This window comes from Dryobates pubescens, chromosome 21 (genome assembly GCF_014839835.1).
Source record: "Dryobates pubescens isolate bDryPub1 chromosome 21, bDryPub1.pri, whole genome shotgun sequence".
NCBI classification, from domain to species: Eukaryota; Metazoa; Chordata; class Aves; order Piciformes; family Picidae; genus Dryobates; species Dryobates pubescens.
In genome coordinates, this window is record NC_071632.1 from 21,098,736 (window position 1) to 21,124,126 (window position 25,391).

The 25,391-nt window shown below is 47.1% G+C and overlaps 1 protein-coding gene across 1 annotated transcript in view; it reads right to left on the reverse strand.

Moving 5' to 3' along the window:
- GPR158 (G protein-coupled receptor 158) overlaps window positions 1–25,391 on the reverse strand; it is a 121,692-nt gene that overhangs the window by 43,156 nt on the left and 53,145 nt on the right. The window contains exon 5 of the mRNA XM_009899362.2: window positions 13,999–14,067. Within this exon, the coding sequence (XP_009897664.2) occupies window positions 13,999–14,067 (69 nt within the window). The remainder of the gene's footprint in view (window positions 1–13,998; window positions 14,068–25,391) is intronic.

Genomic DNA, 25,391 nt, shown 5'->3' on the forward strand with positions numbered 1-25,391 from the left:
GAATGTTATTGACTCCAACTTTTAAGATGGTTACTTGGAAAGGATAAAAAGGACAGAGGAGGTCTTTGAAATACTCTGTCAAATGACAGCAAGGAGAAGGACAAAGCTGGCTGCTACCCTCTGCAAGCAAGGTTTTGTGGCATTGATTTTGACAAGCAGTAATTCAGAAGAGCTCTCCCCAGCAAAGCCCAGGCAGACATCTCAGTCCAGCCTGTGCTGATTAGTTTAGTGCAGACATCACTGCTGGAACTATTGACTTTTCATTTGCAGCTTATGTACCTGTAGCAACAACAGCAGCCAAAGGCCACTGTGTGACCAACCCCCAGAGGAAGTGGTGGGAACACTCCACCTCTCAATGTTCCCAGACCAGGAACAGATGCTCTCCTGGGCAATCTGCTGTCACCTCCAGCTACCAGCTTCAGCTGGGCTCACTGGGTGGATGGGGAAGACAAGGGACATACTCTGATGACATGGTCTATGATCCCACTGGTCTCCAACATAATATTAAGCAAATTAGGTCATTAAAATAATTAATTACAGGTAATTAATGAAGTCCACAAAAGCCCAGCTACAGCTGCACACTCACCATCCACACTGGGGCAGAATTTCTACAGGGAATAGAAATCTGGAGTGGAGCTTCTACACCCCTGAGCTAGAGAAGCCAAGAGGAATGCCCAACTCCAAGCCAGTCAGCCTGAGCACCCTCTGTATTCACCAGGGAGCATCACAGGCACAGCATCCTTCTACAGGCACCTGAGGTGGGTTATGAGTGCTGCTCTCCAGAGTGCCTGCTGCTCTCCACAGGCTACAAAGGGAGCCTAGGGGTAAATGTGATGTTCAGAGTTAAAATTCATTAAGAAAATCCCTGCATTGCAAGACTTACTCACAATCTTCAGCACTCCCTTGTCCTCACCTCTCCTTTACATGGCAAAGCTCTTCCTTCAACTGGGAAATACCACAGAGGAAAACAAGCTGGGAAAGGCCTCAGAAATATTTAGCCTAATTTCACATTTACAACTAATTAAACTAAGGGTCTCAGAAGAAGCAAAGAACTTTAAGCCAATTCAACAGACTTGGAAAGAAGCAGGCCTAGAACACAAAGTATGTTTTATGGATTTTAACTACCAGAGAGTGAAGAAACAGAGCGATGGAAACGTGGGCACTGGATGGCTGAGGGCTCTCTTCTGAAAGGACAGTGCCAATTCCATTACAGAAGAAAAATGCAAAGCCTTAAGATGAAGAGCAGTGATCTCAGACTAGCCACACTGAGTATGCTGTCAAGAAGCAATCTGGAGCAATACATCAGCAGCATATCTGGATGAACTCACAGGAGCCTGAGAAGAATTCTTTACAGCTGTCAAGAGGAATCTTTCTTTAATAGCACAAGAACAACATCCTCAGCTCTGAAAGAGCAGTCTTCAAAGGCTTCAATGTGTGTAGGTGGCAACCAACTAAACAAACAGCAGAACAACAAATCAGAACAGAAACCTCCTCCTGGAAAGGCTGCATGGAAGTCACAAGTGGGAGGGATGGATCTCAGAGCTGATCTTCAGGAAACTGAGTATGGACTTGAAAAACTTTAAAGCAGTCTGTGAGGGTCATCAAGCAGTTGCTGAGAAGTTGGAAGTACAGTGTTGCAGGAAAGAGAAGAGTCAAGTGAAAGCAGAGCTGCACCACGTGAAATCACTGACTGGGGGAACTAAGGGTAATAAATTCTGCTCCTCTGGAAAACAAAGCTTGTGAGACCTCAGGGATCTGTGCTGCTGCTCATCAACTGAAAATTCAGCAACAGTGAAATCCCTGAGGGAGAGCAGGCACATTTCACCTCCCAAAGCCTGCATCTGCTAACCTTTGCATACATTCTGCTTGTCCCCGTCGCTGCCTCGGCAAATGCCTAAGCAAAGCTGTTGACGAAGCTGCTACTGCCTGACCTGGGTCGTTTCTTCTTCCAAAAGAAACAGAGACACCACACAAACTCTGGAGGTGCCAGGTTGTGTTTGATGGGCCTCTTTGCTCCTCTGTGACGTCTTCTACTGGCATGAAAAACTTCAGTCCTCTCTCTCTCGTAACTTCCAGCTCTTAAAGATTTGCACTCCAGCACCCAGAAGAGCACCAGGACCTGCAGGTCCTTCTGCGGCGCTGTGCTCTCTCTGTAGCTGAACGCTGGGGCTCTGTCAGTAAGAGAGCTGTGGAGAGGTAATTGTGGATAAGGAAAAGAAATTCTGAGGAGATCTTTTTTAATTATTTTGAACATTTGGTGTGATTAAAACAACACATCTATCCTCACTGCAGCAATTAGCAGGTTTCTGCAGTTAGTGCTCTACCCTGGAAAACAACCAGCTTCAAGCTTTGTTTTCCCAGTGGTAACAGTCGAGGTCCATATGCTACTCACTGCTCATACTAAAAAAACCCTTAAGCATTCATTGGAGGAGGTACTAAAAGCCAGGGCTCCTCCTCCTAACCAGTAGGTAACCTAAGCAATAGGTAAAATATCTTCCCTGCTCCACTGGAGTCAGAGTAATATTTGTGCTTATTCCCATTTGCTGCTGCTTAAGGAAGCAAAGTGGAGGGGACTGACAGCAGCACAAGAGGCTGAGCACTCCCTGTGCTACAGCATCTCGGAGCCAAAGAGCTAAAACTCCCTCCAAGGCAGCACAAGTTCGTGTCTCCTGAGCCAGAGAGGGGAACTGAACCCGAGGGTCACATCCAGCACAAAACCACCAGCTGTGGGGTGTTGGATAAAGAAGCTATCTATGGGCTGGGTTTTCACCACTTACACTTGCTAAGAAGCTAAGGCTTGCAGAGTGCACCCGAAGGGAGGGTTCAAATCTGCAGCTCTTTGTGAGGGAAGGCATTTCCCCCCTCCAAAAGTCAGGCAGATCATAAACCACAAACCCCTCTCTCTTCAGCACGTCCAGCTCCCCGGGCTGGCAGGGCAGGCACGGCGGCTGCTGCGTCTCTGCGAGCACACAGCCCAGTGATGCAGAGGACCTCACCTGACCTCGTGGCAGCAGAATCGAGCCCTGCAATCTGGAGCTGCAGTGCCTACCCCTATGGCAAGTGGGACCCTTAAAAGACTTGCTGCAATACAAATTGAAGTGTGTTAGGAAACACATTCCCTGCCAAAGGCTTAACTATCAACCATCTTTGGTCTCCTCCTTTCAAGAGACTCTGACCAAAATAGCCATAACCACTACCTGCTGGTGCCCTCCTGTTGCTGCAGCTGCAAAAATCAAGCATGAGAAACATCACTCTTCCAGGGCAAGAGCTCTCATTTGCATTCCTGACACATCTCACTTGCAGAGTCCACAAAATGCTTTCATTAACAGCTCAACAAAACAGCAGAAGGAGGCTTTCTCCAAATGTTCCACCCCTTCCTGAGCACAGGGGGAGTCCTCCAAACATTTCACCCATTTATCAATAAAGAGGCTCACCCTCTCTCAGGAGAGACATTCTACTGCATTGTGTTGCTAGGCAATCCTCTGCATTCAGGAACAATTTATTTACATGAACTTCCTCCTCCATCCTCCCTACCAAGCTGCTTGGGGTGTTGGATAAACAATTGTACAGCGAAAACAGCAAAAACCCCCAAAAAGCAGAAGGACCAAATATTTAGGAGCAGAATGAACAAACACTTGTCACCAGAACCAGGGATGAGATGGCAAACAGAAAGCCAAAATAACAACCTCCAGGAGGCCAGGGAGAAGCAGCAGGTTTTGAGAAGAGAAGTCAGGCTGCAGAGGCAGAGGAAGGAGATCAAAGAGCCACGTGGGGAGGCCCCACATAAGAGACTGGCCAGAAGAAACCCTTCAGGAGCCACGTCTAGGTAAAGAGCTGAGCCATGACCTTCTCTTTCTTCAAGGTAGTTGAACACTTGCTATTTATATCCCAACTCTTCATGATTGAAACCAAAGCCATCCACTCCGAGGCTGACAGGATTGCTTGTGACACGTCTGAGAAACACGCAGCGCCTCAGACAGGCTGAGGAAATGAGCCCAGCAGGCTCACAGCATCATGCTGCAATGTTTCAGCCACTGCAGGAAAGTTACACAGAGAGGGGAGGAAAAAACCCCCAACCCAAACCCCAACCCACATTTCTCTGAACTTGCTTGGGCAAATACAAAACCTCCAGTGTCTGCCATGCTCTCTAGACCAGCAGAGCACCTGGGCAGTGCCCAGCAGCAGAGACTTCTTGTCCTGCTTTTCTCTCTCACTCCAAGTGGTTTCAGCTTTCTTTCCACCCCCTGTTCTCTAACCTATTTCTTAATCAGTTATGACTAAACCTTACTTCAAGTTAGATCACAGGTCCAAAGCTCTTTTTTCCCCCTTCTTGGGTTGGAAATAACAAAGAATGGATCTTCTTGACTCAGCTATCTTCTCAAGAGTTCATTCTCTGACAGCTTGCTTGCGTGTTTCATCTGATCCAGAGCTGGACCCTTGCCATCAGGCTAAACCACAACATGCTAATCATGGCATAAAAATATTATTTGTTACCTGTTATGAAATTGATTTCATGTCTACAAGCTCCTGACCACCTCTCATGTCTGCTATACACACTGGGCATTCAAAACAGGTCAGGAGGGATCTGCTGGAGAGAGTCCATGGGAGGGCTACCAGGATGCTGCAGGGACTGCAGCACTGCCTGGTGAGGAGAAGCTGAGGGCCCTGGGGCTGTTCAGTCTGGAGAGTATCAGTATCTGAGGACTGGGGGTCAGGAAAGATGGAACAGGGACAGGCTCTGCTCACTTGTGCCTGTGATAGGACAAGGGGCAATGGATATGAAGCACAGTACAGGAGGTTCCACCTCAACATGGGGAAGAATTTCTTTGCTGTAAGGGTCACAGAGTCCTGGAGCAGGCTGCCCAGAGAGGTTGTGGAGTCTCCTTCTCTGGAGCCTTTCCAGCCCTGTCTGGATGTGCTCTGTGTGACCTGTGCTGGATTCTATGCTCCTGCTCTGGCAGTGGGGTTGGACTCAAAGATCTCCAGAGGTCCCTTCCACCCCCTAACATCCTGTGACCCTGTGCAAACAGAAGCAAGTGCCTTTCACAGCTACATCATTTGATGTGAAAGGCTTTTGATGTTACCAGGTCAGCTCAGTTTACAGATCCTTGAGGAAAGCCCAGAGTACTAGAGGTTGCTTTCTGAAATGCAGCAAGCAGTGATGGCACTTACCCTAAACAGCAGAGATGTCCTGCCTGAGAAATGAAGTGCTCCTTATTATCTGTGTTACTCCCACAAAGGCAGGAACTCAGAGAAAGTCATCTCAGGTCAGGGTTGAAGCAGCTCAAGTCTCTTTTCCTGCAAGCCTAGTGTCTGCATGTCTGCTGGCTCCAGAACAGTTCCACAGAGCAGTGCAAAAAAATACTTACTGTGTTTTTCATATTCTTGGTGACATCAGAAACTGGCAGACAGTGGCAAATGTTTTTCTGTTACTGAATCTATTATCTTGCTTAAAACCTACACTGCAGGTATTTCACAGAATCACAGAACACTAGGGGTTGGGAGGGACCTTGAAAGATCCCTGAGTCCAACCCCCCTGCCAGAGCAGGGACACCCAGGGCAGGTCACACAGAACATCCAGGGGGGTTTGGAAAGTCTCCAGGGAAGGAGACTCCACAGCCCCCCTGAGCAGCCTGCTCCAGGGCTCTGTCACCCTCACAGTGGCAAAGTTTCTGCTTATGTTCACATGGAATTTCCTCTGCTCCAGCTTTCCCCCAGTGCCCCTTGTCCTGTCCTTGGACATCCCTGAGCAGAGCCTGGCTCCAGCCCTGCACATCTTTATCCCCAGGAGTGAGGGCAGCCCTCAGGCTGCTCTGTTCCAAGCCCCAGCTCCCTCAGCCTGGCCTTGCAGGGAGATCTTCCACTGCCTGCAGCCCTTCTAATGCCCCCCCAGGACACCACTGGCCTTCTTGGCCACAAGGGCACATTGCTGGCTCATGGGCATCCTTCTGTCCACCAGGACTCCCAAGTCCCTCTCCCCTGTGCTGCTCTCCAACAGGTATTTAGGGCATTTTCTGATTCAGCTATCTTCATCAAACAGAGCATCTGATTGTCTCACAGAGCCTTATGTTGATACAGATGTTCATTAGGGTTCTAAAAGACTTGTTCTGCCAGCACTTTGCCTCCTTGCAGCAACAACTGGTGATTACTTGAACACAAAGTGCCTGCTACTATGGCAGAAACTTATTTGGATAATGATTTCAGAGATGTAAATGTGCCCTGAGGCTCAGAAAGCAGATACAAGTTTAATAAATACAGCTATAAATAGCTAGCTGCATAGCCCAGCACACAGACTTTTCCAGACTGGCTCTCCACAGACTTCAACTCAATGCCATCAATAAAGAGAGAAAAAAGAATGAGCTGATTCCATGGGGCAGGAAGCTCTGCCAGAGCTTCAGAACAACCTCAGCATGCTGCTGCTTTCAGACTGGGAGTACTGAGAACGCCTATTCTGTGCCCCAGAAGGTACTGCATTTGAGAGGGATCAGGCCAGGTAACAAACCAAGCAAGAGCAGTAGATTCCACACACATGAATATGAAGAAAATACAGAGTACAACAGAGGTTATTTATGTCATATATGTTGATATTAGTTTATAGATATATCATTGTGGACTCTGACTGATGTAACAACTTGCACTTGGATTGAGATGGAAGAGGAGCTCTGAAGATCAAATCATCTCCTCCAGGGTTTAAACCCAGGGCTTATATGAACTATTTCCTATAGAAATTCCTAGACTGCAAAGGAAGACAAAACTCTGAACATGATCAAATACTTGAAGGAAAAGCAGAAGGAACTTCATCATCCCAACCAAACCTCCTTCCTGAACTTCATTATAGTCTGCATAGAATCCCAGAATGGTTCTGAGCCCTCTTCAGTTGCTAGTGTCTAGGAGCCAGTCTTGGTGGCAAGGTCAGACCAGGAGACTGAGTAACCTCATTGAGGCCATGGAAAAGCAGCTTTAAATCCCTGATTAGCTTGAGAGCTCAAAGACCATTATGTGTAACAGTATGCCAAGCATGAGGCAGCTCTGTGATCTCTCAGCTCAGGCTAGCAGAGGTGCTCCAGTTTCCATGGACTGCTTGAACACATTCAGTCTGTACCTTAGAAGCTGAGGTCAGTCTGACCCAGAGCAGTCTGACTAACAAAGCCATGGTGCCAGGACCATTCAGCAGCTGACTCAAACAGTGGCTTGAGTAACGCTGGGACCTTTGCTTGCTCTTGTCCATTGACACTGCAAGCAGTCCCACTCTTCCCCCTGCTGTCTTAGACCCTGCAAACTGAGGTCTTCGAGTGGGAGTGGTGGATTTCCTTCTTACTGTGCCCTGCTGCTTTATCACCTAAATGCCTTGACATGCAAGTTGAGTGCAGCTCCAGAGAAATTAGCAGAGTAATGCTGAAACACAGCCCACAGGGGACTGGAACTGAGCCTTTTCTGTTAGTATTTTTATGGCTTAATCTTTCCAAGCCTAAATCAAATATTCTCAGCTCACTCTCACAGAGCATCTATCACCTCTAGCAGTATTAAAAACCCAAAGTTGCATGCTACCAGATCTCTGAGAAGATGAAAGAGAGATCACCACCACATGTGGCCTTGCTCACATCTTTAATAAAATATTTTTAAACACTTTCAGGGTTATTGTTAGCAACAGCCATTTGTAATGTGGCTCTTACCCACTGATCAGGACCCTGCTGTGCATGGCACAGCTGTGCCAGACATCTCAGTACCAAAGAGCTCATCACTTAAATATGAGATGAGGAACCACAGGTCAATGCAGAGGGAGCACAAGGAAAGAATAAAAGCTTTCTCTTTCACAATTATGTAAGTGGTGGTTTAGGAAAGGAGAAGGAAGCTTGCAAGGAGTAGTGAGAAACCATTGTGTGCAAGCAAGGAACAGGCACTGCCTGTACCATCTGGGGGTTTACAGATATCTTCTGTAGCACAGAATCATGACAATGAGAGGAAAGCCAGCACTGGAGCAGGGTACAGGATGTCACTTCTGGCTTCTTTTCATTTTTAGACTGTTTGCTTGCTCATTTTCTTCTTCCTCTTCACCAAGTCCAACCCAGAACTCCACAGACCATATCCCCAAGCACCACATCAAAGGACCCTTAAACAGGTCCAGGGCAAAGTTCTCCTTTTTCCTCACCATCATCCTTTCCTTTTTCTCTTCTACTAACTAAACACTATGCAGTCAGGCACCAGGGCAGCCCAGTGTGTGCAGAAGATTCAAATAAACCCCCACACTCTGAGAGCTGGATAAACTTGCCACTTCTGGTGTGACAAAAGGAAGTCTCTTTTCATCCTCTTAGGGTTTTGTCCATACACACTACCTTGGAATTGATTAATACAGGTTTTTTTTAGCTTTGAAGTCCTCCCATCCACTGGAGAGGGACCTTGGACAAAGACATGCAGTGACAGGACAAGGGGTAATGGCTTCAAAATGGAAGAAGATCAATTTACATTAGACATTAGGGAAGAAATTCTCCCCTGTGAGGGCGGTGAGGCACTGGGACAGGTTGTCCTGAGAAGTTGTGGAGGCTGCAACCCTGGCAGTGTTCAGAGCCAGGTTGGATGGGGCCTGGAGCAACCTGGTCTAGTAGGAGATGTTCCTGCCTGTGGCACAGGGGTGAAATTAGATGACCTCTGAGGTCCCTTCCAACCCAAACCATTCTATGTTTCTCTGATTTCCAATGAGAGTTTCATTTGATCTGACCTCTTTCTCTCTCTTCTTCCATGGTTACCATATCCTTTTGCCTGCAAACTGATTAACAATGTGTGGTGGTTGGTATTACAAACTGCAAGGCACCATTGCCCGCCCCTTCCTGATTCTCAGCATGCAGAATGAGTGAAGAAGGGCAGTCTCATCTCTGAGGGATGAAACCTCCTTGCTGAAGGACCTCTTCCAAAACCATTAACTTTCATCTCTCTCCATTGCAATGCACTGGATTCCTCATCTCTCCTGATCATTAACCATTAATCATCCTCCATGGTACAACACTTAAACCCTCAGAAGAGAGGCAATACCTAATGCACTCATACATAAAAGAAGAGGGACTGAGAACTGAGAGGCAAAACCAGCGTATTTCAGCTCCTGTATTATGGAGATGGAGATTCTGCTGCTGCCTTTCTGTGTGCTGAATGCAGAGTGCTCTGTCAGGTGGCAGGAGGTGACAGGCAGATTATCATGCTTTATCACTCAGCTGTTCATATTACAGCAGTCTATGTCTTACCTTTAATATCTCCACCTTGGTGAGTTATCACACTGCCTCTTTCACTCTGGCAGCAGTCTGGCAGCAGTGGTTTACAAACTGCACTCAATTTCCTATCAGAAACAGCTGGGTAGTATCAGATCATCTAAGTCTTCCTGAGACACAACCTGCTTCTGCTTTCACCTTGCTTCAGATTCTTCTTGATGCAGATCACAGCAGCCCTGCACTAAGGAAGCAGACAACAGCTGAGTCCAGCAAGTTCACCAAGTTTTAAGGACAAACTACAGGCCCTTGACCTGACTGCAGATGTTGCTTGGGTCGCAGGATGGAAGTGTGAATAAACAACCAGAAAAGATGTTTGGTGTAAAACATGAACATGCCCCCAGCTTTCACAGAATCACAGAGTGGTAGGGGTTGGAAGGGACCTCTGAGACTATCAAGTCCAACCCCACTGCTAGAGCAAGATTGCACAGGAACATCCAGGAGGGCTTAGAAAGTCTCCAGAGAAGGAGACTCCACAACCCCTCTGGGCAGCCTGCTCCAGGGCTCCTGCACCCTCACAGCAAAGAAGTTTTTCCTTTCTTTCACTGAAGGGCATTTGGGGAGGTGAAAAAGAATGACTGAAATTTGTCTCCCACCAATGCATTCAGGCTCTAATAAATGAAATTGAATCACTGATGTCAGGACTATGCCCTACTGAGAACATGGAACACGGTAACTACAACCCGGCAGGTTTCCAGCACCTATCCGGACAACGACTTAGTAGCCTTGTTGTACAGCCAGTCTGACAGCTGGCCTCCTGTGCACGGAAGATTGGACCAGAGGCTTTCAGAGCTCTCTCCCAGCTCGGGGTGTCCTGTGAACACAGCACACAGACACACACAAAAGCAGTGAGAGCCTGAGAAACGAGAGCTGCACTTGTCCTAGACAGAGCTCATCTGCATGCTCCTCACTCACTCGGGAGCAGTGTGCTGTTACCAGCAAAGCATCGCTGGAATAATAAATTTTGGTGGAGACCATCATTTGCACTTCCTGTTTGGTTAGCAGGGCATTCTGACAGCCCTTCTGCTCACCAAAAGCAGCTGGCCCATAATATCATTTTTCAATTAATGCTGCCACACTATGAATAGATCTCTGCATGTAGGCATGAAAACAACGACAATTAGCGAAACAAATTAAGCTATGTAACAAAGCAGGTTTTGGTTCCCATTTAATTGGAGGGTAGGGAAAGTCAGAGATGCAATAAAGCCCTTCTGGACACAGAGAAATTTGTATGCTGAAGGCTCCCAAATCAATTCAAGACTGACTGAGTGAGTGGATCTAGAGAAAGAAAGACTTCGGGAAGTGTAGAGGAGCAGAAAGATGCAAAAGGCTCAAAGCAGTGTTCAGAACATCCAAGGGGATTGTGGGGTTTTTAAAATAAGAATGCAGTTTTGCACTGAATCCTCAAACTAAGAGATCTAAGTTATGGAGAGCTGAAATGCTGTCACTTTACCTCTCGTCAGTGTCCATGCACTAAGGCAAGCTGCGTCACTCCACACTTAGTTGAGCCTTTTGGTTGTACCCTTCCAAACCACAGCAGAAGAGATGACACTACAAGGAAAACAGCCAAAAAAGAACACCCCCTTCCTGCAGTGATGCTTGTGTGGCTCAGACTGGGCAGCACCATTCCACATTTTAACTTGCCCCTCATGTTAGCTGTAGAACACACAGCCTAACTCATGTCTGTGAGAGGTGAGATCTGTAGGAATTAGTCTTAAAGCTCTAAGGTACTCCTCTGCCATAAAATGAGGACCAACTCAAAAAGCTGATGCTCATATTACTAAGTCTTTAACCACGCCACTGAGTTAAAGGATATTCCCAATTCTTTTCAGGAACAACTAAACCCTCCAAATAACAAGCAGCAGCAAACAAACAATGGCTATGACCCAGAAAAAGATGATTTGCTTTGCAGCTATGTGACTTAGAACCACTACAATAATTGCTAAGCTATGCTCTACACTTGGCCATGAATGAAGATGTGCTGAACATCAGCTGGTGCAAACCAGGCTTGCCACACACAGCTTGGGGTTTCTTACTTTCTTTGTCCGTCCTTCCTTCCTTCCTTCCTTTCTTCCTTCCTTCCTTCCTTTCCTTCCTCCCTCCCTCCCTCTGCTCTGTGCTCCTTTTCCAGCCAGCGAGCAGGTGAGTGCATTTAGATAACTGCCCATGCACAGCCAAGTGTCAACAGTTCCCATGCCAAGGACACACATCCCATAATTCACACCCTGCAGCAGCACTGGCTTTTGTTTCTTAGAGATCAAGCCTCTCTGGGTATGCTTCACAGCCTTCATGCTTTTGTTGCTCTGCTGTCTTGCCCTGCATCAGACATTGATGACACCTCCCTTGCAGCGAACTGAAGCACAGGGATGCTGAAATCCTGGTGTTTCTCTAGCAGTCCCAGGCTTTGTTTTATACTAAATCATATCCTTTGCAGTTGGTGAAATCAGGAATCATTTCTCTGTCTGAACATTAATATGACCTCCCACTACCACTCTCTCCAGGCTTCCCCTGAGACCTTGAGAACAGAAGCAAACAAGACTTCTCTCTTTTTTTGTTTCAGGCTGCAGGAGTAACAGCCTGACTAACCATTCCCTGGGCAAGAAAGAAAAGAGCCCAGGCAAGGAGTGTGAGAGCATAAAGCCACTGTAAGAGAGATGTTAGGCTGCACACTTTGCATACTGGTTTCTAACAGAATGGGTTCTGAGTATCCAGTTTTATGCAGGACGAGGAAGAGATGTGCAGAGCAGGACGAGCTCTACACGTGTCTCCCTCCCAGCTGGGGGACAGGCTATCAGAGTTGGCAGCAGAAGAGTTTCCTTCAGAATGTGCCAAATTATCATTTTGTACTTCCTGCACATTCAACACCTTTAATGTCAGTGAGAAAAAAGGGCAAATATTTGAAACAGCAGCAAGAAGCTGTGGGGACGTGCTGGTTATCAAACCCCTCCCTCCAGCACCACTTCCTTTCCTCTCTCTGTGTGTAAAGGCTGTGGATGGCCACAATGGTTCCTGGGCTGAGAGAGAAGGCTTTCCCCATCGTCAGTATCTCAGTATCCCTGACAGTGAGCAGCTGAAGCTCAAACAGAAAGCCAGCACCAAAGGACATTCATCCTTGTGAAACACAGTGATTAGAGAGTCAAGACAAGAACTGGGTCAGAAAATGACCAACCAGTGACAGGTGAGCAGCAGGAGCTACGCTGAGGCTTGTGGCAGCCCTTGGAGATGAGGTTGTACAAACATTGACTGGTTCCCGGGGAGCCTCTGCCCGGGCAAGCCATGGCTCCATGGCTCTTTGGGACAGCAAAGAGGAGCCCTGGGAAGGAAACTCCTCGCTCTGAGTTTCTGTAAATGCTTCCCAGCATTGTACACCAGCTGAGGAAGCAGTGCATGGCCCTTCTGTGCTGTTGAAGGAGGAGAATATGAGGGAGGCTCTGAAAACCCTGGGGAGAGGTACTTCAAGTTGTAAAAAGCATTTGTACAATATGGAATAACTCAAAACTTCCTCCTTCCTGACAACTGCAAAGTGAGAGATGAGAAACCACATTGAATATTCTAGCAATGCACACACGTCTCTAGGTCTGGAGAGGCCCCTGTGACTCCAAAAATAATGTGTAAGAATTCCACAGGGATTTGTGTCTATTGTAGTATTCCTCACACCTCAATCAGCTACAGTTTATTTGCTGCTTGGTCTGCACTTGCTCAGGAGTTTTGTTTCCCAGCTAGTCTCTAAGCCACTACACGACAGCCTGGCAAAAGCACAGGGGGTTCTGAGTACTGAGGGGAAAAGCCCCATAACCAGAGTTTTCAATAACCCACAGCCCCATCTGTGTTTCCAGCTCCTGATCTGCAGCCTCTCTCTCAGCTGCCTTCAATTCACACTAAGATCTTGCTTTCTCTGGTCACTGTCTCTGGTTTAGGTGCCAATCGACACGTTCAGGCTTCCTGGGATTTCTGAGGAGAGACAGGATCTGCATTTCCTCACTTTTATGGGATGCTCTTCATGCAACTATGAAATCACTTCTTTTGCCCCACTGACAGCAGAAGGCTAACACCACCTCATTTCCCAAGCACACAGAATGGCTTGGGTGGGAAGGGACCTTAAATTTCCAACCACCCCGCCATGGGCAGGGGTACCCCCTACTAGCCCAGGTTGCTCAAGCCCCTCTCCAACCTGGCTTTGAACACTTCCAGGTTTACAGCCTCCACACCCTCTCAGGGCAACCTGTTCCAATGCCTCACCACCCTCATGGGGAAGAATTTCTTCCTAATCTGGCATGTCAATGTCACAGAGCTTGAGGAGCAACCAACACGTGCCCCTAACACACTGAAACCATTCCTGTCCTTTTTACTGCGTTCTAGACAAATACTTGGCATAACCAGTGTCTTCCTTTCACAGACTCTGCATATCCTGCCTGTAGCACAGTTCTGAGAGCTCTTGTCTTTCAAAGCAAAAACTCAGCTTAACCCAGGACATCTGAAAACTTCCAAGTGAAAACCACAGGAAAATTCCCTAACCGTCACCGGGAGAATTACTGCGAATCCGGCGAAACACCCAGGAGTGTTCACAGAGCACAGCACATTTTAAAGCCACATGAAACCAATCCCTACATAAATGACATAAGATATGTCACAGAACTAGTTTGAACATTTCCCTTTTCACCATGCTGACTCACACATTGGTTATTTAAAAACAAGGATACCATTTTTGAGATGAAGAAAGAAAACCCGTTGTGGTTTGACTTACTGGGAAGTACAGAAGAAGGGATCCAAAAAGAATGGTTTCCAGCAGCACCAGTCCTGAAGCCCTGATGCTCTGCAAGACAAAAACCAATACCACATATTAGACAATACTATGGGACAGGCTGGGAGAGTTGGGATTGTTCAGCCTGAAGAAGAGAAGGCTCTGGGGAGACCTTAGAGCAGCCTTCCAGTACCTGAAGGGGACTGCAGGAGAGCTGAGGAGGGACTTTGGACAAAGGGCTTCCAGTGACAGGATGAGAGGGAATGGATTGAAGCTTGAGGAGAGAAAATTGAAACTGGAGATGAGGAAGAAATTCTTGACAATGAGGGTGGTGAGACACTGGAACAGGTTGCCCAGGGAGGCTGTGGATGCCCCCTCCCTGGAGGTGTTCAAGGCCATGCTGGACAGGGTCTTGTGCAGCCTGGTTTAGTGGAAGGTGTCCCTGCCCATGGCAGGGGGTTTGGAACTGCATAATCCTTATGGTGCCTGCCAGCCCAAACCATTCCAGGATTCTGTTAAAATTCTCCCTGCTTGCCATTTGCAAGCTGGGTTCTTTTCAGAAGACTTTTGACAGCATAATGCTTCCACAGCGATGCTTATTAAAGCACAGTATTAAGCTGCCTGTCACAGTGGCATCCTTCACACTCCTTTATTCGCAGGCCCATGACAATGGCTGTGTTTTACAAACCCCCATTTAAAACATCACTCTTCCCTGTGTTAAATACTATTCAACACACATTACCTGGATGCATTTGGAAACTGCTGAAATTGCTCTCAAAAGCCAAGAATTATGGATCATGGGAATTACAGAGAGGAAGAGCTGCAGAATTTGTGCTGCAGTATTTAAGCCTCGAGAAATCCCTCCAACGTTTTGCCTTATTTAATGATTTGACTTCTGCAATGCCTGTGATCGACATTCAGTCTCACTGATTACAGAGTGTGCTTCTTAGATTGAAAGCACCTTTAGCTTTGCTGAGATTCTGCACAAAGATGCTGATTCCAACATGAGCTTGTCAGGGGCTGTGAAGCACCGTGCCGTTTCCTCGCCGACTCCGGCGCAGCCTCTCCAGCAGAGCTCTCTCGCAGTTCCAAATTAAAACAAAAAGCCAAACCAAACACCCAAAATCAATCAAATCAATCAAATCAATTCTTTTTCCTAATGTGAAGTGTGTGCCAATAAACTGGGTGATTTATGTACAGTGCATCTATGCCTTGCCTTCAAGGCAGAACATCAACAGTGGTTCCCCTTCTCTGAGCATCCCCTTCCCCTGACAGAGTGCTCCACAGGCTGCTCTGGGGGGAGGCAGTGCCTTCCCCACAAGGCCAGCACACAGGAGAGCAGAAGAGGCTTGGCCAAAAGAGTCTTTTGACAAATCCCCTTCCTTCCCATCACAGAATCCTCTTGTGGGCTGCAATCAATGGCTCGTGGTAATCTCTCTAATGGTTCTAGATGGGTGAGGCTTATCTTTCAGCAGTAAGGCAGAGAGAGAGGAGACCTCCTTGCTCTCTACAGCTCCCGAAAGGAGGCTGTCGAGGTGGATGTTGGCCTCTTCTCCCTAGTAACAAGTGATAGGACAAGAGGAAATGGCCTCAGGTGACGCCACACAAGGTTTAGGCTGGAGATCAAAAGCAGCTTCTTCCCTGAAGTGGTTCTCAACCACTTGAGCAGGCTTCCCAAGGAGAGGGTTGGATCCCCGTCCCTGAAGGTGTTGAAAAGAGGCAGAGAGGTGATGCTGAGGGCCATGGTTTAGCACCAGCCTTGCTAGTTAGGTAACAGTTGAACTTGATGATCTTAAAGGTCTTTTCCAACCTAAATGATTCTATGACTTAATAAGAGTAACACTCTCTGACTGGATTTACAGACACACATGTAAGTGTCCTGGGGTCCGGTTTCTGCTGACAAAAAACTTGATGGAATTTTCTGGATAAAAATTCAGCCTTTCAGCGACTCTATAATCTTACTCAGGTTTCCAGCACCAACAAACCACTCAAACACCCCAATTATCTTTCTGAACAGAGCTGCAGCGCCTGCTTTAGCAGCTCCTGAAACTTGAGCAGGGACCCACGAGCGCAGCCTGCACTTACACTGGGTTCCTGTAAAACAAATCAAAAGGGGTTTTGTGTTGGGTTTCTTTCCCCCCTCTATTATGATGTATAAAGAGTAAGCACAATCCCAAATGCAAAAGTCTGGGAAACCAGCAGCTGAAATGCCCTGTCAGGTGTTCCAGGCTCAAGTGATTCCAGTGTTCAATGGCATATCAGATTCAGCTAAGTGCTTCACAGAATGTATTTCTATCCCTTGGCTAGAGGAGCAGCCTCACCCTCCAGCCTGCTAATGCAAAGATGATCCAGCACTGCCCTACTGCATTTCCCCATGGAACAGCCCTGCCTCCCTTCATCTAGGAGGATGCTCCAGACAGACCCTCACAAAACATACATTAAACCAGACAAATATTGCCCCAAACCCATTGGTTCGGCACCTGCGAGACGCTCACTTGTTACAAGCATCCCTGAACACTACATAAAGGCCCAAAGGGATGACACTTATCTTTTATGGCTGCTGTAATAAAATTGTTTATGCAACCACATTGCTGTATTTAGATGCATTCAACTTTTTCCAGTGGCATTATAAAAATCAATACCCCCAGACAACTTCTCAGAAATGCTTTCCATAGACACCTCTGATCTCATGCCACAGCAGAAAGCTGGAAGTGGGTGTTTGGAGGCCAGTTGTGGAGTCACTCAATGCAGTATTTCAAGGTTATTCTAATTCAGAACGGAACAGCCTCCCAATTATTTTGTGCCTTCGATGGCTGAAGCCATGGATCATGCACACTGCTTTGACATGCATGGCAGAAAGCACAAACTCTGTTATAGCCCAGAAATGGCAGCATGAGTTACTCACACTTCTCATGGACACAGAGATTTAGCCTGGGATGTAAAATCTGTGTGCAAGGTATGAAACACAAGGCTTAGGGAGCTTAGGAAAGGTTTACATCTGCCCCCAACAAGTTTCACATTTCATGATGCTGAGTTCCCAGCACTCTATGTGCTGTATGAGACAAGACAGGATTTCCACCAAAAGCTGAATCCTCCACAGTAGAGACTTTGCAAACACAGGTCCTTGGTGCTGTGGGCAGCACACCATAGGACTGACTCCCTGGGAACCTGCAACCCACAGCTTTTGCTCTGGTAAGAAGAGAAATGAAAGGATGGAAACAAAGAGTAACTCCCAGCAGGAGCAGGGAAGGGATTGTGCTGCTGTACTCCTGGGCACGGGTGAGGACATACCTCAAATCCTGGGTTCAGTTTTGGGCCTCCAAGAAGGACAGAGAAGAGGCTGGAGCAGGTCCAGAGAAGGGCAACAAAGCAGGGGAAGGGTCTGCAGAGCAGGGCTGGGGAGGAGGAGCTGAGGGAGCTGGGGGTGCTGAGCCTGGAGAAGAGGAGGCTGAGGGGAGACCTCATTGCACTCAGTAACTTCCTGAAAGGAGGTTGGAGTGATTGGGGGTTGGTGTCTTCTCTCTAGTGTCAGGTGACAGAATGAGTAGAAATGGCCTAAAATTGTGGCACTTTAGGCTGGAGATCAAGAAAATTTTCTTTGCTGCAGGAGGGATCAGAACAGGCTGCCCAGAAAGGTGGCGGAGTCCCCAGCCCTGGAGGTGTTCAAGAAATTTGTGCCCATGGCACTTGGAGCCACGGTCCGGTGGCCATGGTGGTGCTGGGTTGACAGCTGGACTGGAGGATCTTGGAGGGCTTTTCCAACCCAAACAATTCTGTGATTCTAAAACCTTCACCCTCTGGTGTCCACTCTCCACACCATTAATACTCTCTCAGGGCATTTAAGGACAGAGCCCTGGAATTCCATCCAGTGGCATTTTCTTCTACTTGCCTGCAACATTTGCTCAATTTCTTTTTCTGTTCCTTAACAGCTGCTTGGCCTTGGTGGTTTGGTTTGTGTTTTTTTCTCATCAGCCTTGCTTGTTGGCATTTATTTTGGTTTTTGCTTATTTATTTCTCTGGCTGTTCATCCTGTGTACAGCTTGTTTATTGCTGCTTTGTCTGTGAGCTCATCTCCCTTTTGGGGTTTTATTTCTGTGTTTACTTATTTGTGTCAGTAAAACTGTCCTTCCTGCTTTTCCCTGTCTCACTTAATGGTTACACACTGCTGATCCCTGAGAGATCCAGCAATTTATTTGCTTCTAGTTTCACACTCCCATGCTCAGCTTAGCTACCCCTACCACACCTTTCCCACATCCTCTAGGTTGCTTTGTTAAAAACGAAATTGAGATGGAGACCTTGGATGAAAAATAATGAGGAGGAGGAGGAGGAGGAGTGGTATGGCCAAGTCAAATGAGGAAAAATAACAGCTGAATTAGGTATGACTTCAATCCAGCCTCCAGCCAGCAATACTGGGGTCAGTCCAAAAGGAAGCAATTAAAATAGTGCAGCATGTGTTACACTAAAGGCCAGGACCAGGTTTGTACTGGTCTCTACCATCATCTGCATCATCCTGAACCAGAATCTTTTTAGAGTAGCTACCACCTTTCAGTTCTGCACTGACCAATGAATTCTTCGAAGAGAGTGCCAGTACATCTGAAGCAAGCTGTCAGCTGTGAGAGAAATTCAAGTGACCTACAATCAAGGGTTTCACAGGAAGCCAATCAGAGGGGCAGCTGGCAAGATGCAAGGTAGGTTTGGGTACAGGGTAGCAAATGTGAATGATGAAGTAATGCGAGGACAAGACCCCAGACTGGTGGCCTTGGCAACTTCTGAACCCAGTGGGTATGGAATGCTACAGCTACACAGGAAGGAGAGCAGCAGGTCTTGCATCTCTACATAAATGCAGACAAATACCTCATGGGTGGAGGTCATGAGGATGGGGCTGGGCTCTTTTCAGTGGTGGCCAGTGACATGACAAGGGGCAATGGGTACAAACCAGAACATGAGAGGTTTCACTAGAACTTAAGGAGAAACTGCTTTGAGGGTGATGGAGTACTGGAGCAGGCTGCCCAGAGAGGTTGTGGACTCTTCTCTGGAGCCTTTCAAAACTCATGAGGTCTGCAAAACTGCTTGTGAAGGGCTGCATTATGCCTTGGGATGTCTGTCCATACAATCTAGACCACACTAGTAGCCTTTGGGATCCCTGGCTCCTACAAGCAACACCATTTCTGTGTCAAATCACATTAGGAAAGGGAAGTCCTGCATGCCTTTGAGCACTGCTAAAGGGTCACAATTAAATGCTTAGCAATTATTTACATGAGAGAAATGACATATATCTATAGCTATATATGAAGTAGCTGGCCAAGTTCAAGTGTAGCAAAGCAAAAAGCTAAAATGATGGATAAATGATGCTGGAAGATGCTGCACTGCAATTCTCTGTGGTCCAAAGCGATCCAGGAAACACAGCAGCGTTCATTAGCACTGAATTTGTGACCAGCAGCGCACAGTCAGCACTGTGAGTGTCAAAGTGTTTCCAGAGAAGAAGAAAAAAATCTGCAATCAAAGCCAAAAGGAAACTGAAGTCATTCTCTATCTGCTACAGTGCACATCATGAGTTAACAGAACTGCAGCCTTCTGGTGCCAGGCCAAGCAGCCTGCAGGTTCCTGCAGGGCCACACGTCGCTGTGTATTACAGGAGCACGGCACACTGGAAGCTAGTGAGGGGAAACGGTTGGCAGCTCCTGACTTTCTCTCACTTTCATTAAACAGTTCTGCCACTTCTGCAGCAGCAAGAATGACCAAATGGGGCTGTGACCTCCTGAAAAGGTCCTCTGCAGAGAAGGGGAGCTTGTCTCACAGGCAGACAAGGTCTGCAAGGAATTGTTAGGGGGAAAAGTGAAGGCAGCTTCTGCTTTAATCTCAACTTTGAATACAACACAGCATCAGAGAATGCTGGGGGGTGAAAAGGATCTAAACATTAAGAAGAAATTCTTTGCAGTGAGGCTGGTGAGGGACTAGAACAGGTTGCCCAGGGAGACCAGGGATGCCCCCTCCCCAGAGGTGTTCAAGGCCAGGCTGGATGGTAGGAGGTGTCCTTGCCCACGGCAGGGGGGGTGGAGCTGGATGATCTTCAAGGTCCTTTCCAACCCAAACCATTCTATGAATCCCTGCACAGTCCAATGCCTTAACAAGGCTATGCTTTTGTTTTAGTATTGCTGGTTGACAAATTCAAGCAACTCATTCCCAGCCCACCACAGCAAACTCGTTAGTTGGAAGGAGGAAGGGTTGGACCCCTTCTGAAAACCTCTCTGTAAAAGAACCAAGATTACATTCTGTGTCCTGCTCAACCTCTCACCACACTGACAAATACTTCTGATGATAATTGTTCTGGCTGAATGGTAGCCTCCTAATAGGATATGGATTGCAACTGTGCTATTTTCCTTAGCAAAGGCCAGTTTGCCAAAGATAGGCCTACAGCTCTGTGCTGCTCTGGCAAATTGTCAGAATTGTCTGGCATTTGCAGGTTTTGTGCAGTATTCCTAAACCAAATACATATAATCCTCCTGCCTTTTCATTTTCTTCTAAAAAACTACTTACACAAAGGTCAAAATATGTATTTTTGTGGTGCTGCTGGTTAGAGCTGAGCTCAAACAGGATATAATTCTTACTTGAAAAAAACACGAGGGAAAGCAAAGGTCAAGCAGGCATCAATCATACATCAACTGCAATAAAAGTGCACAAGATGCCAGGGATCCAACAAGTCCCCAAACACTTTATACTCCAAATCACATGGCCCTTGATCCTTTATGAAACACAAGCAATGGAACTGGATCACTTAGGGTGCCTGTTGCAGTAGGTTATACATTCAAGGCGTAACTTTTCTTCCTAGCACCATACTGCTGAAAGCCCCAGCTCAGGTTCCAGTTACCATGGACCCTGCACAAGGAGAAGGCTGTCCTTCCTCCACTAAGTGCTCAAGGTAAGAGCCAGCAGACAGAGGACAGATGGGAAGAACAAGGCAATGTCACATACCATGAGACATGCTCAGTAGTACCAGCCTATCAGTGTCACATACGCTGTCAGCACTTGAATCTGAAGAGATGCTATGGAGGGCAGGGGATGCTCTCAAACAGCCTCTACCAAGCTTGAGGAAAGGCTGAAGGGAACAAGGGGCATTTGCAGAAGAGTGTAAGACGACCATGATGATGGGAGGCTGGTGTTGACATCTCTGCACCAAAGGAATGGCATCAGGAGAGACAGAAAAGCTCACGTGGGAGTTCAGAAACCATGAGGTAATGCTCATGTGCAGTGTCAAAAGGGAGATGCAAAGAGGACAACGCAGTGGCAGGACAGAAAATCATTTGCAGCATCATTATGAACAGACAGGAGGAGGCCAGGAGTGCATTTGCCAAGTCCAAGGCCAGCTGCAGCCAGCCAGGCCAGGCCAGCTGCAGTAGTCATGACACAAGATAACAAGATGAGACAAGAATTCTGTGACTGGGGATCTGCAGAGAACATCTATTAAAGGGGAACTCAGAAAGAGTTCAGTAAGGCTTAGAACCAAAGGTAAAGTGAGTTCCAGAGTGCAAAATGCTGGAAGGTAATAAGCAGGTTGCTACAGTAACTGAGCGAATAGTAGCTGGGATATCTTAGAGGGAAGCAGGAGATCCAAGGTTTCTTTTCAGCTATATTGGTATTGGTGAGAAGAAGTCAGAGAAAAATGTCAAGATTTTCTTGCAGACAGAGGGAGGCATGGCTAGGACAGGGAAGGCAGAAAGCAATCTGACTGTGTTCACAGCATGAAGTCCTAAAGAGAAACTGACAGCAGAAGACTGCTGCCTGTGAGCTATAAACCTTCAACTTCAGCCCAGAGAAATGAAGAATGGAAAACTGGCATATGTTTCAGTCTGAATGATCTGCATGCAGCTTCCACCACACAACAGAGTCAAAAATGCTGCTAAAAATCAGCACACAGGGCTTCTCTGAGGTTGCCACCATTAAGGTTCCACAACAAAAGAGTACTTAGTGAAGAATGCAAGACTTCTCCTCCACTGGAGTTGCCAATGCAGCTTTACTGCTGCCATTTGAAAGTCCTCATGTTAATTTTTTTCTGGTATTGTTCCCAAGTTTCTTCACTGAAGCTATTTCTTTCTTCTCTTTGAGTGGAACTTAAAACCCCCAACCAGCCAGCCACACCACAATTATTTTCTCATCTTCATCTTCTCACCTTGTTTTTCTCCTCAGTGATACTGATTTTCACTATGAGGCCCAGACAGTGGCACACTGGAATGCCCATCCCAGCTGCACCAAATACCACATTTCAGACTCAAATCTTGGCCCTGTCTGTTGGCCAAACGCTCTTCCCAGGGACTGAAAGCTCACCAAGCAAAACACTGGCCCTATGGCATTCTGCAAGCCTTGCTGGTTGAAAAGTCCCTCTGCTGCAGCTGGGGCTCACGCTTGGAATAGTTCTTCTGAGCCTACATCCAGCCAAAGAGAAAGGCCTCCCTCAGACAGTCTCTTCTTGGCAAGGGAGCAATGCCAAACACCTCGTGCGAGCCCCCAGGGGCTCTGCTGTTGCTATTGATTGTACAAGGAAGGTTCACAGCAGCAGACAACTCCAAGACAAACAGCAGGATGAATAAATAATGTGGCTATTATTCTGCTGATGTGATAGGAAGTCCCTCCCCAGCAAACCTGTAAATGGGCATTCACACACCCAGATGAACCTTCAGGTAAATGCAACTGTCCTGAAGTTACTGCATCAAAGAACCAGAGGGGCAAGCTTATTGCCAGGGGACAGAGCACTCACTCTACTCACCCCCCACACTAGGGCCACAAGTAGAAGACTCAGCAAGCAGCAGGGTAACAGACACGCAGCAGCCTTAGCAGCTTGCTCAGTTTCATTTCTAGCTCTGAACCAGCTTGGGAGAAATTGTTCTGTGCTGTAATAGTTCTTGCTGTTGGAAAATAAATGCTGAAATTCAAGGATTCAATTACCTTTATTTCACACAATTTATTTTGCAAGTGGAATTATAATGTAACACAATTAAAGGCCACTGCAGCCTTGTCTCTGGTGGCAGCTTCCTCCCTGGCCAGCACCCTGCGCTGGAAGTGCATTACTGTCAGCACCACTATTTTGAACTTCGGGGCTCTGGGCTGTAGAGTTCTGTGGAGTACTGGCAGGATAAAAGATGGCAATGATTCATAGCCTGCAAGGCTTAAATAGCAAGACATTAAGGTTAAGAAATTAAAAGCCAGCAACTGGTTTCACCACCAAAGAGGAGCAAACACATCCACGGCTGATTCACATCGCTGTGGGGGCAATGCCCCCCGATAAATGACATCTGTTTTCCCGACGGGAAGGGTGCTGTGTAACTCATCTTTGTAGGGACAAATGTGGCTTGATGTAAAGACATATAGAGCAGACTGCAGCTTCTGAATCCTTGCAGCTACAGTGATGAAAAGTCATTGTTGAGACCAACCTTGTCCATGAGGGGTAGAGTGTTGTCTAGTGACCACCATGTACAATGTGCATCCTGCTGCCCTGCTCTTCTCACTGCCTCTTCTTCAAGAGACTGAACTGCAATCAACCAACATGTTTTATAGCTACATCTTTATTTTCTTCACACTTCAGTTTTTCTTTAGGCCTGAAGTGCCTGTAGTGGAACTAGGTTTATTTTTCTACTCACAAGTACTAAATCCCTCTAAACCAGGCAGTAGAATGCAAATATTCACAGATCTGAAGTCTTTGGGCTTGTGAAGTGAATGCCATAACACCCTGCAAACTCAGGGCAGGGTCACCACTGCAGCCATGCCTACCCTGGCTGCTGATTTTGGCAACTCCAGCAGCCAATGTATCAGCTCTGACTCTCAAATGCAGCTGCAGGCTAACAGCCCCAGCACCTCTTGTCTTTTCCATATGTCACTCTGCAGTTACTTACAAGTAGCTATCCCTACAGGCATGCCTTAACTCCACAGAGGAATGGGAAAGGATGTTTTATGAGCTGTTCTATGAATAAAGGAAGTGATAATCCCACCAAAACCAACAACAGTCTCTAAAGCTGCACACCTCAAACACTACAATAAACTTCCCTGAGAAATCATCAGAAAGTAGGTTGTGAGGGAGAAGGGCTGTGCAAAGCACCGCACCGAGGGAACTGCCAGGTATGCCCACAGCACAGCACGGAACGGCAGCCGCTCCATCTGCCCAAGGTCTCTTCCCTCCATCAAGATCCCACTTCAGCTGAAGTGTCAGAAATCGGTGTCTGGGGAGGAGAAAGCAGAATGTGCAGCAAAGACCAAAGGCATCCAGGCATAAGCACATCAACATGCCAGGGCAGAGTTAAAAAATTAAAGGGAAAAGGTATGCTTGCAAAGCCAGCAGGCTTTCACATCAGACATCAATAGCCTGTGATTATCTCACTCTGAATCACTGCATCCCATCATGGCTGCACTACAGGAGGACAGACAAAAAGACATCCTTGATTTGCTAAGTGTTGGAAAGGGGAACTACAGCACTCATCTGCATGTTGCCTTTCCATCTAGGTGCAGTTCTGTGCAGCGCTTCAAATGGCCATTTTCAGGGTTGCCTTCACAGATCTGAAGCCACATTAAGCAGAACACTTCCATGCATTTGCACTGCATGGAAAAACAGGGACGTGAGGGCACAGAACATCTGGGAACTCCAAACACACCACATCTGCATTCAACAGAGAGCAACAACCACATAAAACCAGCCAGTTGCTGCTACTTGCCACAGCTCCCTCAAGAGAGGTAAAATGATTTATTCCTGTTGATGACTACCCCTGGGTCTTGTTAACTGTTAGTTTTCACTCTTGATCAGTGTTCCAGATATTTAATTTCCTCCTCTCATTAAAGGTATTTGTATTTCTGTATTTCCAGCAGTCCTTGAGTGTTCACAAATAGGGAGGGGAGACCAGTTAAATAAAAACTTTTTTAGTTCTCTATTGTCAATGGTTAGGAAGGGAAATGATCTGGAACAGGGCAAAGCTCTCCCGGGCTCTACCCCGGTCCTCCACCACTGCTAATGCCAGCAGACAACACCACTCCCAACTGCTGGGCTGGAAATGCTCCTCTAAGCATTTTTCTCCTTTGTTTCTCAGAGGTGAAAAACAGCCTTTCAAAGCCTGCTGGCTGCTGTCAACTTCATACTGATGTGCTGGGTTTACATGCAGAGATGCTGGCCAAGATGTTTGGAAGATAGGAAGGCCAGACCCCCCCCCCCCCCCCGGCTCTCCTACCCACTCAGAATCTGCCAGCATCGCAGTCCGTGACGAGGGGAAGATGATGGCAAAGCAGCTTGGCTTTAGTGCAGCCCTTTCTGAACCCTTCATCTGAATGAGGACTCACAGCAAGCAAGAGCCTTCTGAAGAGATCTAGTGTGAGTCAAGGCTGGCATGTCTCTTTCATCACCAAAGCAGCAATTAGCCTCT